General features: G+C 32.4%; 1 protein-coding gene across 3 annotated transcripts in view; it reads left to right on the top strand.

Moving 5' to 3' along the window:
- LOC150061855 (BEN domain-containing protein 5) overlaps window positions 1–14,641 on the top strand; it is a 971,256-nt gene that overhangs the window by 104,191 nt on the left and 852,424 nt on the right. For all 3 annotated transcript variants that reach the window (XM_090334883.1, XM_090334882.1, XM_090334881.1), the window contains exon 3: window positions 364–488. In XM_090334883.1, the coding sequence (XP_090191009.1) occupies window positions 364–488 (125 nt within the window). The remainder of the gene's footprint in view (window positions 1–363; window positions 489–14,641) is intronic.

The raw sequence follows: 14,641 nt of genomic DNA on the forward strand, positions 1-14,641 counted from the left end.
TTACTTTTCCCCCTACTTTCCCTCCCTTCACTCCCTCCCACTCATCTTGTTTTTCCCTTACCTTCCCATTTTTAAATATACAAATAAACATATATACAATATACTAGGTACCAAAGTCAGATACAGTAACATGAGATAAACCTTAAGGGTAAAAGAAGAAAAAAGAAATCATTTCACGTGGTATATTAAGAACAGCAATCACAAAGATAAACCTCTTGTTTCCATATCCTGGAGTTCATTTCACTTAGCCTCATCCTATATGGACATATGTACATAGCTTTTGAGCTATTGTGATCCTCTATTAGGAGACTCCTAAACCTATAGTAATTGTAATAAATGAATTCTCTTTATTTTTGTCACCAGGTAACCTTGGCCGGGTGGACCAGGTCTCTGAATTTGAATATGATCTGTTCATTAGGCCTGATACCTGTAACCCACGCTTTCGAGTCTGGTTCAACTTCACTGTGGAAAATGTGAAAGAATCACAGGTAAGTGATACAGTGAGAACCATCAGTGTTGTTTTGGTAAGAAGAAAATGCTTTTGTTTTCTTTTAGTAATAACAAATTATGATAGTAGTAAAATATATTTATTACATGTGTAGCCATGACAGAGTTTGTTTCATGAGGTACAATAAAATGGGTAAGTTACACTTATTTTTGCTACCTAATGGTTATTAAATAACACATACATTTATATAAAGTGTACTTTATTTATTGAACCATCAGCAAGTTCCCTAGAGGGACACTTTGAAAGGAACATTGGAAATGACTTACTCTTATGGTTATATGGGTACTGTTCTCTGTTATCTCTTCTTTATAAAGACCTGCAAGAGACAATGCTCACACGTTGTAGTTTCAGGAACAGTTTTCCCTCTCATGCAATAGGTTGTTTATATTTTAAAGATAATATGGTTGCTGTAGCTTATTGTGTTTTTCTTTTACTTGGTCTGCTTGGAAAAATCAGAGGCTATGTTATAGCCCTCTCCACTGAATTCTGGAATACTGTTTTGGTTACTGCCTCTGTGTATTAACTTTCAAAAATTTTGAATTACTATTAATCTGCCTTCAACCTTGTTTTCTTTAGCTCCACTTACTAATAGAAAATGCTTTTATTATCCTATTCAAATCTTTTATTTTTCATGTGTGTTGACTAATAAAGATAGGGAGATAAAACATAACATTTGAAAAACATTGACAAAGTCTAATTCTATGAATTAGGAACTGTTCTGTTACTTTTTAGGCAAGTGGACAGGGAAGACTACATAAACCTAGATCACATTTTGATTTTTGAATTCTTTTGAAATACATGAAAGCATAGCCCTTGTCAGCTTCTTCCATCAAGTATATCATATTCTAGTAGCCTCCTGAGTAGCCAGGATTACAGGTGTGATGTATCGCCCCCAGCTCCTGCTTGTTTTTTCTTATGATTGATTGCTTCTCTTCATTCATTTCAGCTGTAACTTGAGTGGCATATCAAGCAACATCAGTGTCTACAATTGAGGTCTTCTTTAATATTGCTCTGTTCCTAGCATGCTGATTTCAGCAAAAGAGAGGTAGAACCTTTTTACTTTTAATGGCCTTAATTCTCTGACACAGGATTGGAGAGTATGTTATATTTACTGATGTTTAGGAGCAAATTGGAAAAAATCAAATGTAAGAGAGAGCCTTGCATGTTGCTAGAATTTTAAGGTGATGGGAGAATGAAAGACCTAAATACCACACAGAAATCCCCATGAGTAACTTTAGATCCTACCTTTGCTTCTTGACTTTACTTATTCTCTCATGACAAAATTCCTTCTATTTTTTCATAATAATAAAATTATGCTCTTTTTTGTGTTTATGTAACTGAGTCTAGGCTGTAACTCAGCAGAAAGCTTTAGCTATTCAACTGAGTTTTGGCTATGTACAGCCCCCGCAATGATCTCATGATATGAGATAAACATATAGTGTCTCATTCTTTTTTTAGTGTCCCTGTCTAATGATATCAATTTGTCATTGTCAAATACACATACCTCTGTAAAACAAACAATTCTGAAGTGTGGTCATTCATATGAATAAAGGGCAATATTTTTTTTTAAAGTAGGGTAATCAGCTGGGCACAGTGACTCGCTCCTGTAAACCTAGCTACTCAGGAGGCTGAGATCTGAGGATCATAGTTCAAAACCAGCCCGTGCACTAAAGAACATGAGACTCTTATCTCCAATTAACCACTAGAAAAGGGGAAGTGGAGCTGTGGCTCAAGGGGCACGATGGTAGCCTTGAATTGAAGAGCTCAGGGATATCGCCCAGGCCCAGAGTTCAAGCCCCATGACCCACAAAAAATAAAAAAGGAGTACAATATAATCTTACAGGATTTATAAATTCATAAAAAGGATTACATTTACATTTTTTCCACAGTATATGTATATCTTTCATCGTAACCCTACCAACCTGATAATTCCTAAGAAATGAGGCTGATTATTTTTAACAACAGAATCTTCTATCTTCATGATAGTCTTTGGTAAATAAAAATTTGTCAGAAGTTTTGAAATAAAAGTATTTCTTTAACTTTGGGTCACATTAATTCCTGACTTAGATTTTAAATACCTTTAGTTTCTCTAAAGGCTTTACTTATGAAAAGAAGAATAGAGAATGAGGTTAGAACATTGGGGAAAATGTGCTCCTCCAGTTGCACAACCTGGGACAGACTTTTGGACAAGTTCCTCATGTATTCAGAGTTCACATTTGCTTTTTCTAGTTTGCTTACAGTGATATCCTTTTTATTTAAAATACCTCAAGCCATATATTGGAACTTTACCATTATATGTGAAAATTATGAAGTCTCTATGGCCACCTTATTTTTCCACTAAGTAAACAAGCAATGTGACTGTGTTCCAAGGTGTTATTTCAATAGGAAACGGAGTATATTTTATGAATGTTTATCTTAAAGTTGTTGGAACTAATATTTTATCTGTCTCTGGGTGCTGTCTACATTGTCAGTACTATTCTACCTGTGTTACAATTAGAAATGTTTATCTGGTTTCTGGTGTCTGATGCTTTATCAGCTTCTTTCTGTAGGCCACTGCCTCATCAACTGTAATTGTATTACATAGTTATGGAAATCTGTCTAAAGAAAGCATAAAGATCTACTGGAAAGATACAATATATATCCCTAGCTCACAGGATATTTGTTTTCATGGTTGTCTATGTGAAAGGGAATGGTTTACTATTAAATTTGACTTGTGAGGTCTGTTTTTATAATGTTCCCTCTTTTAATCTTTTCTATCTCTTTCCAATTTCCGCTAAAATGAGAGCTGCATGAATGCAATCTAGTCAAGAACCTTATTTATGTCTTGGTACTACCAGACAAAAATTATTTGTTATCACAGGCTGACTACATTAAATCAGTGTTAAAAAATCAAAGCACAAGAAGTACTATACATACAGGTCTGCTTTGAAGGGATTTTTCTTGATATTTTTAGAAAGAGATCAAAGTTTTGAAAGTGGTTATAACTGGGATTGATATATTAACCTTCCCAGAGTAGTTGCTAGATAGTACATTTGTGGGAGCTGATGAAAACTAAATATCCTAATATCCATATAAGAAGTAATTTTCTCTCTGAAAAATTGATAATAAATATTCTTATGTGAAATTATGTTATTGATGCAGCAGAAGACTTGTGTAATGTTTTAAGCAAATCTTTCTATTTAAGTACTCATGATACAATTTTAACCAATAAGAGGAAATAAAATGGTATGCTTTGACTGTTTAAATTGTTTATTTTTCTGTTATATTCTTTTTCTCTCTCCTTGAACTTTCCTTTTCTGAATTATAAAAGTAGTTTATACTTAATATAATGGCTTTGAAAAATACACATAATTGTTAGAATCAGAGAAATATAACATACACACACAAACACATATCATTCTACTAGCTAGAAGATGACACCATTAATTTTTGGTAATTTATAGGCTTACTAATTTGAAGCACAATAAAATATGTATACATACTTGATTCTAAGAGCAAAAACTGTCACAGACCATTTTTTCATATATTTTTATTGTAGAAAGGTTACATGATATTTGCCAGATAGATGGTGCATTAATTCCCATACATTGATACCCTTTCACATGTCTTGGTCTCCATTTCCCTCCCCCTAACCCCCTCCTTCATCTCGTTTTCCCCCATTCCCTATCCAATTTCAAATAACCAAATACAAATATATCCGATATATCAGGTAACAAAGTGAGATACTGTAACAATATGAGATAACCAAGGGACAGCAAAAGAGATGAGAGATAACATAGTACCTTAAGAACAACAATCATTCATTATATAGCTTATGTTTCTATATCCTAGAGATCCTTTCATTCAGCGTCCTACTATATGGCCTTTTGTATCAAGGTTTTGCTCTATTGCAAATCTCTGCTAGGAGAGCCCAAGGTTTCTACTGATTATAACAAATGAGGGAAACCATTGAGCCTAAGTTCCTTTGAGTCTGGCTTACTTCACTTAATATGATCTTTTCTGTCTTTCCATTTCCTAACAAATGGGGCAATGTCATTCTTTCTGACAGCAGCATAGAATTCCATTGTGTACAAATACCACATCTTGTTGATCCACTCATCAACTGAGGGACAACTAGGTTGGTTCCATATCATTGCTATGGTAAATAGTGCTGCAATGAACATCATTGTGGTAGTGGCTTTAGTATGTCCTTGTTTCTGGTCGATTGGGTAAATGCCAAGTAGTGGAATTGCTAGGTCATAGGGGAGCTCTATGTTTAGTCTTTTGAGGAACTGCCATACTGCTTTCCATAGAGGCTGAACGAGTTTGCACTCCCACCAACAGTGTAGTAGTGATCCCTCCTGGCCACATCCCCTCCAGCATCTGTTGTTATTAGTTTTCCTGATCCTGGCCATTCTAACTGGAGTGAGGTGGAATCTTAGAGTTGTTTTGATTTGCATTTCTTTTATGACCAGAGATGTTGAGCATTTCTTCATGTGTCTATAGGCCATTTTTGTTTCTTCTTCAGAGAAGACTCTCTTTAAGTCTTTGGCCCATCTTTTAATGGGATGGTTGTTACTTTGGAGATTAGTTTTGGATTGATTCAATTTTTTGAGCTGTTGATATATTTTAGATATGAGGCCTTTGTCTGTTGTATGGTTGTTGAAGATCTTCTCCCACTCTGAAAGCTTCCTAATTAGTTTACTAGCTATGTCCTTTGCCATACAAAAGCTCTGCAGTTTAATGCAGTCCCACTTATCTAACCTTTCTCTGATTTCACAGACCATTTTTTATCATTGCAAATTGATAAGCATGACTCTCTAATAGCTACTCATAATAAGGTCATTCCTTTTCTCTTAGTATGAAGATTGTTTTCTATTGTATATAAGTAACACTATCATGAACATCTTTATATTGAAAATGTTACTCATATTTGACCTTACCTCATTTGGAGAAATTCTCATGAGGGGAACTATATGCATATTTCAAAATTATTGTCCAAGAGTTTATGTCATTTTCCTTTCAGCAGTGAATGAGATTCTTATTCTTGACTTTCTTACTTTGAATTATTTTATGAACTCAAATGTTCACAGGTCCAGAGTAATTTGTTTCTTTTTCCTCACTTTGAAACTTTATACAGATAAATGGGTTATGATGCAATGTCTCAGTTCTCTAGTCACAAAGAGATTAATTGCATTCTAGCAATAACAAGAGACACTAAAGAGACCCATTTATTATTTTTGACTTTTTTCTTCAATTCATCAATCTTGTTTTATATGGGCATGCCAAAAGATTGTCCTCTGAGTTACGAAAAGAAGAATAATGTCATTTCTTGTGCTAGACATGGTGGCATGAACCTGTCCTCCTGTGACTTGGGAGGGTGGGAAGTTGGTTGAGTTTAGGAGTTATATGCCAGCTTGGGCAGCATAGCAATATCCTGTGTTTTAAAACTAGTATTGCTTTTGAATTTATATAAGCATTCATCTAACTGAACTATATACTCACTTTTATATGTATTTAAATTTGACTTTATGATTGTAGCATTAAAACCAGGTATTCCTTTTCTCTTCAGCCTTCTTGCTTTCATCCTGATTGTTTTTTTTAAACACTTCTTTTCTTCAAAAGCTGTTATTGCTAATGGTCATTATCATCATCAAGCAAAATATAGGGATTTCTTTGTTAAATAAAAGAGTGGTCTAGGCTTACAAATTAAGTGGCTTTATGAAAGTTACTTAATCTAGTTATCTACTTACACAATCAATTTCTTTTTTATATATTTCAGAAAAGTACATTTTAATTTATATTTTCAAACACTTCTTACATTTTGTTAATAGACATTCATATAAAGGACAGCACATTCATAAAGGTCCAGATACAATCATAATGAACTTTAGGTTTTGTTAAAATATTACAGCCTATTATAATTAAAAACCAAACACAAAATGAGCTCTAAAGTAACAGTTTGCTTCAATTTAGTAAAATTTAGAAAGTAACATTAAAAGAACTATATGAAATGGGTAATATGTCTTTGAAATGTTAAATACTGTTCCTTATTTTCTTTTTTCAGATTAATGCAGATAACTTGGTCCTTGAATAGAGTTTTATTTTGTGTCTATAAGAATAAGTGTCAATATTTCTAAATTGTTTTTCAAATAAAGCCAGTATTTACCTTTATATAGAAGTTAATGGATTATAGGCTTAAAATCAGTGGCACAAATCACATCCATAGAAGGTAATTTAACCAAAACTCCATGTTAGGTAAGTAAAGATTAGAGTACAGTATAGTAACAGCCATATATAAGAGGTAGAAATCTCAATCACAGTTCTACACAATTACATAGATACAAAAATTTATGACTCTATAGACATAATGTTTTATTACATAGATTAATATGTATCTATGACATACAAACACTCAGCCTAATTTTAATTATGTTCTAAAATCTTAGTGCCAGTGATTGTATATGGAGATTCCCTTCTTGAATACTTGTTTGTTAAATATGTTATTTAAAATATGATGTAAAAATCAATGTTAATAAATTCTTTAATAAAAAAGAAAAGATACAGTAATTTTCGTCTGTACCCTGCTTTTAACAGAGGGGAAAGAGAGGGCTCTTGTAGGCAATGATTTTACTGCTCTCATTCTACCTGCTTATAAGGACATTCCTAATCATTTGAAACATTTTCTTAAGGTATCTGATAATATTTACCTCATTTTAAAAAATCCAAATAGGGAAATATAAGCTTCTATTCCCTACTATTACCCAATCAATTTCTTTCTCTCTCTCTCTCTCTCTCTCTCTCTCTCTCTCTCTCTATATATATATATATATATATATATATATATATATATATATATACGTTCTATGAGGCTAATAGTAGTGATTAATAGGGCTGATTTAAAATTCATATGACAGTATACATAAAATTTGAAATAAAATCCTTGGCACCTACAAAATATCCAGTAAATGTCAGATATTATTATTACTGTATTTGTAATAGTAATCTTATAAAATAAATATTGTTTCTTATTATTGTGCCATTCAATTTATTAAGATGGGCTAGGAGTGTGGCCTAGTGGTAGAGTGCTTGCCTGGATGCATAAACCCCTGGGTTTGATTCGTCAGTACCATATACACAGAAATAAAGCTGGAACTAGTGCTGTGGTTCAAGTGGTAGAGCACTAGCCTTGATAAAAATCCAAGGACAGTGCCCAGACCCTGAAATCTAGCCCTAAGACTGGCAAAAAATCAATTTATTAAGACAGTAGCAAACATTTACATATACTACTGAAGTAGGACAGACATTTACATATACTACTGAAGTGGTATAGCCAAGATTATATCCAGATAGTCCCTGTAAAAATTCTCACCGATGAAAAATTTGAAATATAGATCAATAAATACCAGGTTTTGTCAAAACCATATTCCTGCTACTTAGAAGCAATTACTATCAACCTTTTGAAATATCTACTTCTAAGTTTATTTTTTTCTACTTATTTATTGAAGTATATTATATTTTAGCTCTAGAGATTGTTCTTATAATCTTTGTTTATGTTACTTCTCAAAATGTCATTCCAGTTGAAGCAGAAAAACAACTAGATTTTAATGATCATCAAAAACTAAAAGTCATATCACTGTAACAAGCATTAAAAAAAATCTAAGAAGAATGGGGCTGGGAGTTTGGCCTAGTGGTAGAGTGCTTGCCTAGCATGCACAAAGACCCGGGTTCAATTCCTCGGTACCATATACATAGAAAAAAGCCCAAAGTGGTACTGGGGCTCAGGTGGTAGAGATCTAGCCTTGAGAAAATCCCAGGACAGTACTCAGTCCTGAGCTCAAGCCCAGTACTGGTCAAGTACACACACACACACACACACACACACACACACATATATGAATTATTCTCTACTAAGAATCAAGAGCAAGGATTATACAGTACTTGTATACTGATCAGTGAATCTTTCAAACTATTTACTCTAAAATCAGTAAGAAAATCAGTATAGCTTATTAATATACTTTCCAGAAGTTGAGACTAATTCAATAAAATCCAATGCAGTCAATAGGCAGATTACCAGAACTATCACAGAAGTGGGCATTGTTACAAGAGAATAACCTCAACATATATTCAATAAGTTTAGGATTTGTTTTTAGTAAACTCATGTAATCCAACTTCCAAAGTGATGACATTTAGGAAGTGGAATCTTTGATGCTTATGTCATGTATACATAGCCCACTTAAGTAATTATAGACTAATGAATTTGACAGGCCCAGGTGTATGGCTTATTTTTATGTATATATATTTGAATATGTGTATGTAATCTTGTATAAATACTATATATGTGTGAGCATATATATTTTTATATGTATATGTCTATATTTTGGATTAGATTTTTCATATATTATAAACCAAATAGCAGGTATTGGAAAGATGAAAGATAATTTCATTGATGATAGAATGACTGCCACTGAAACTTGGTGAGTTTTGAAAGTGAAAAGATACTCTAGTAATTACCCTAGGCCATAGCCATATACTGTAGTGTTTTATTTGTGGTTTTGATAAAGATGTGGAGTCAGCGTATTATAATGAGTAAGTTGCAAACAGAAGGAGTGGTGAAGTGGTGAAAATGAAGTATCAAGCTGTAGCGTATGAAAGGAACTAACTAAAGTAAAACAGGATGTCATCACTGGGGAGGAAGAATCTGAAGTGGCCAGAGTGTTGGCAAATACTCTATTTCTTTGACAAGTGACAGTAAATCCTCAACAACAGTACTGAGAAATGAGGAGGAACATTATTAGAGGAGCATTGACATTAGTAATAAGAGATAGTGAAAGAATGATGAGATGAAATGGAATTCAAACCTGGGCTTATAAGAATGGATCTTAGTATTATAAAATGTCAGATCTCTCAGAATCAACCTATGATTTTAATACAATTCCAATCAAAATTTTCCCCTGCAGAACATTTTAAATAGAGCTTGATGAGCTAATTCAAAAATATATGTTGAAATGCAAAAGGCCAAGAATAACCAAGCCATCTTTGGAGTAAAGCAATGGGTTGAATTCGTACTTATTTAAGAAAACTTGCATATCAGCTAAAAAGTTTTGTTCATAGCAACAGTAATAAAATACTATGGGATGGCATAAATAGACAATCCATCTAAATGAGTAGAATGTAATCCAGAAATATGGCTACTTATATCAGGTAATTTAGTATGTGAAAGCAATTGCATTATAAAATAGTAGAAACTGGATTATGTGTAGCAAAATACCCTTATTATAGTATTTAAAAATTATATTATTAGGAAGTTAAAATCTGAGTATTAAAGTTTGAACCTATCCTAGACAGAAAAGTCAATGAGATCCTTTATCTTCAATTAAGCACCAAAAAGCTGGAAATGGAGCTATGGCTCAAGTGGTAAAGCATCAGCCTTAAGTAAAAAGAGTAAGAGAGCCTCGACCTTAAGTGCAAGCCCCAATATTGGCTTATACACACATATACATACACATACACATACACATACACATACACATACACATGCACATGCACATGCACATGCACATACACATACACATACAAGCATATCAATGGATTAAAAATACAAAAAGAATTAAAATTTTACCATAAATAATATATGAAATAAATATATAAAATAAACTATCAGTTTTCTTTTGAAGCATACTTACACTTTTTTTGTTAGTCGTGGGGCTTGAACTCTGTGCCTGTGTGCTGTCCTTGAACTCTTCAGCTAAAGTCTACTTCCCTACCCCTGGAGCTACAGTACCACTTCAGTTTTCTAGTGGTTAATTGGGGATAAGTGTCTCACGGACTTTAGTGCCTGGGCAGGCTTTGGTCTACAATCCTCAGATCTCAGCCTCCTGAGTAGCTAAGATTACAGGCATGAGCCACCGCACCCATCTGGAAGCATAATTAAACTTCTTATGCAAAACATAGAACAAAATCAAATATACATAAATGAAAATTTCTATTCATATTTTATATATGATACAAAAAAGGAAATGGAAAATTATATTAAGTAAGCCAGACTTAAGAAACATAGATTGCATGTTTTCTCTCATTTGTTGTAACTCAAATATGCCTATAAGTATAGAAGTAAAAATACAGTATGGTAAAAATACAAAAAAATACTTTATACTGATAAATTATACAGAACTCTAAGCATTCATATAGTGAGACTAAAGGAGGATATTTTTAGAAGAGGATCACAAAAGCTCAATAGTTATGTGTATATGATCATATAAAATTATGACTATTGAAATGAACTCCAAGAAATAGAAGCAAGAGGTTTTTAGTTTTTTGCATTTTTGTTATTGTTTGTTTGTTTTCTCCATTTGTGGCTATTATTGATTTCTGTCTCCTTTGTCTTGTATGTAAGTTTATCTGTTTGGGGAAGAGTTAGGGGAAGCATAGCAATTGTAGGACCAAGGGTGAACAAAAAAATGTAGTGATATTCAGTAGATAGTTTGTTGAAAGAAAACTATATAATTTGTGGAGGGAAACACCAGACAAGAGAAACAGAGGTGTCATTTTCAAAAAAATTTTACTCAATACCTAACTTAGTAACTGTACCCCTCTGTATATCACCTTTATAATAATAATAAAATACTTTTCAAATAAAGCTAAATATAACAAACCTGTAGCCAGCATTTTATTAAATGGGGGAACAGCAGAAACTGTTTTTTCCTAAAATCACAATCTGTCTCTCTTATTCTCTTCCTTATTTCTGTGCCTTAGTGAAGTATTATATTCCTCTCACTTGATTTCCACTTGTGATAAACAATGGAAACATTTCCATATTTCTGTTGGGGAAGGAGTACTCAAACCTTCTACTGTCTTGGTGAAAACAATCTTCTGATAAATAAATCTGAAGCCTATACATTTATTTAACTTATTTTTTAAATTTTGTTTTATATTTGGGGTGATATACAGAGGAGTTACAGTTACGTTCATCAGGTAGTGGGTACATTACTTCTTGAACATTGTTTCCCCTTCCTGTGTTTTTCTCCCACTTTCCCTCTTCCTACCACCTCCCAATGATCTTGCTTTTTTCCCTACCTTCCTATTTTCAAATACACAAATAATTGTATATACAATAAACCAAGTAGCAGAGTAAGATACAGTAACAACATGAGATAAATCTTAAGGGGAAAGGAAGAAAAAAGAAATAGCTTTTATAACGTAAGGTTATGTTTTTAGAGTAATAGTGATTTTATTTTACTAAATTCTGGTGTAGTAGAGTAAGAAACTTTATGTTCATTCCCATTTATTTTATTTTGTCATTAAACTAAATAATATGGCTTAATAGGTATTTTTATTATTAGGTAAGAAAAATGATATTTATAAAAGCTAAGTCATTACCTGGTAGCCTGGATAGTCACCTATGATAGCATTCTTCTAGCTTTATGTGCTCTTTGTTGACTTTTAACCTAAGTTCTTTTTTGTAGTGCTTTCGCATTTTTCATCTTGAAAAATTAGCATCTATTCTTTAGATGAAATAATTTAGGTCCATAATGGTGAAATGATTCACTCAGGTTTGATCATGTAGTTCATGAAAAGCTGACCTGTAGCCCAGGCTTCTTGACTTCTATGCTAGTTATGTTGGCCTTTCATTAAGATATGCTCTTATTTTTATTCTAAAGAAAGTTCTTTTCTTATTTCTGACTCACAAGTTGTAAATCTTAAAGACTTTTTAGTTTTTATCTGGTAATGTTTTATACACTGTTTTGTGGCAAACAAATTTCACTTTCACACATTAATGAATCAGTTTGGTGCTGGTGACTCACACCTATAATCATAGCTCTAAGGAGGCTGAGACATGAGGACTGTGGTTTAAAGCCAGCCTGGACAGGATAGACTATGAGTTTTTCAAAGCTTCTTTTTTTATTTAATTTTTTTTCTTGTCCTAAGACTTGAACTCAGGGATTGGATATTATCCCTATACTTCTTTTGATTGAAAGGCTAGCACTCTTCCACTGGAGCCAAAGCACTTCTTCCAGTTTTTGGGGAGTAGTTATTGGAGATAAAAGTGTCACAGGCTTTCCTGCCCTGGCTGGCTTTGACCCACGTTCCACCTTCTGAATAGCTAGGATTATAGACATGAGCTGCTGGTGACCAGCTGACTGTGAGACTTTTATCCCCAAAAAACTCCCAAGTAAGCTGATAGTAGTTTGTGGTAGTGCTAGCCTTGAGAGTGAAAGAAGCTAAAGTGCTCAGTACAAGGCCACAACTAACAAAAAAAACAAAAAGAAGAAAGAAAAAAGTGGATTATATTCAGTTCTATAAGAACTTGTTTCATTAATTTTATTGTTCTCATAAATTATGAGTACAGAATAATTAGATTTTTGTATTAGTATAATAAATTTTTCTAAATTACTTTTAAGTTCACAATATCTAAAATGATTCTAGTTTAAATCTAATACAGGACTTTTACTTTTATTGTTGAATAAATTATTTTTCTTTTTACAGGTTTTTTCTTTTTTAAAATTTAATATTTTACTATAAAGCAGGAATAAAATCAGCTATATGGTAAAGACAATTTTTTTTGACAGTCCTGGGCCTTGAACTTCAAGTCTAGGAACTGTCCTTGAGATTTTTTTTTCATATATTTTTTATTGTAATTAATAGAAGGGTTACATGATATTTGCCAGACAGGAGGTGCATTAATTCATATACATTGATACCCTTTCACATGTCTTGATCCCCATTTCCCTCCCCCCACCCCCACCCCTCATCTTTAACACATAGAAATATTATATTATTGATTTTGTCATTAAGCTAAAATGCATAGGACAAATGACTACCAACAGTAGAAACATTATTGCTTCCTTTTTTTTCTCAGAGAAAGCAAAACATTTAATCCATAAAACTTAATATTAGATGATCCAACAATATTTATTATATCATGTTACAAAAGAATAAAGAAATTACTTATTTCCTTCAGGGTATTTAACTTATTCTTGAATGTGACTAATGTTAATTTCATCAAAAATTAATTGAATATGCCTAATTACCTGATTCTACTACAAAAAGATAGGCTAGCAAGAAAACTAAGATACTTTCTCTAAGTAAATTATCTGAATATATAATGAATACCTATGTAGCAACAAGCAAGGGAGGGTAAAATTAAAAGTCTAAATTTAAATGAATATCTAGCTACATAGTAGTTGATTTAGCTAGCTACTTACCCTTCCTCAGTCATAGTCTGCATATGAAATAACATTACTTTAAATTGTTGTTTAAATTAGATGAGAAATTACATTTATCAATTAAGTTTGAATTTAAATAACAAGCATATAATGAAGTCTTCATATTGTTTACTTCTAGAAAATATTTGTTAAATTGATTCACAAGTTAGTTATTAAGCACTTAATACAAGTAAGGCACTGATGCTATAATAAAAAAATACCCAACTATGTTTGCATGCTTCTTGATAGTTGCCTTTCAGTGAGAAAAGTATGGTAAGCAAAGAAACATACAAAATTGTGATTTGGTTTAGTGTCAATTTACATGAAGAAAGTAAACCTTGTAACTAAACTGAATTAGTATTTTTGATTCTAAGATAATGATACATTCCAAGTCTTACATGTACAGTCTTCTCAACCAATTTTCTACATTTTTGTTTGTGTGTTTTATTGGAACCACAAGCCTCTCCCATGCTAGGCAAGAGCTCTGCTTTTTGAACCACATCTCCAACTCTCAACTGTTTGTTTAACTACCAGAGGATGTTATTGAAAATTGTTTGTTAATAAATAAATATGTGAATGTTGGTTTAAAAATGGAATGTAGCTAGACAGAATAGTTTCATTTATTCAGTAATTAATTTAAAGATTCACTGTGAGTCAAGATATAATATATGATGGTTCCTTTTTTGAAGTCATAAAGCATACACTAGTATGAATCCACAAATTATCTATACACCAATGTGTAAAAAGTAAGTTTAGTATTAAAATATAATTATATTATTAAAGATGAATGCTTTTGGTTAGTCTGGGTACTAGGAAAAGATAATGGAAGGTTGCAATTGGAGCAAAGTAGTTGACTTGGATCTTAAAATTAATTTTGTTATAGGAAAATTCATCTTATTCTAAATAAGTAGCTAATTAAGTATTAAAAACTTTGATAATCATAGGTTTC

This window comes from Megascapheus bottae, chromosome 6 (genome assembly GCF_031878675.1).
Source record: "Megascapheus bottae isolate mThoBot1 chromosome 6, mThoBot2.hap1, whole genome shotgun sequence".
Lineage (NCBI taxonomy): Eukaryota > Metazoa > Chordata > Mammalia > Rodentia > Geomyidae > Megascapheus > Megascapheus bottae.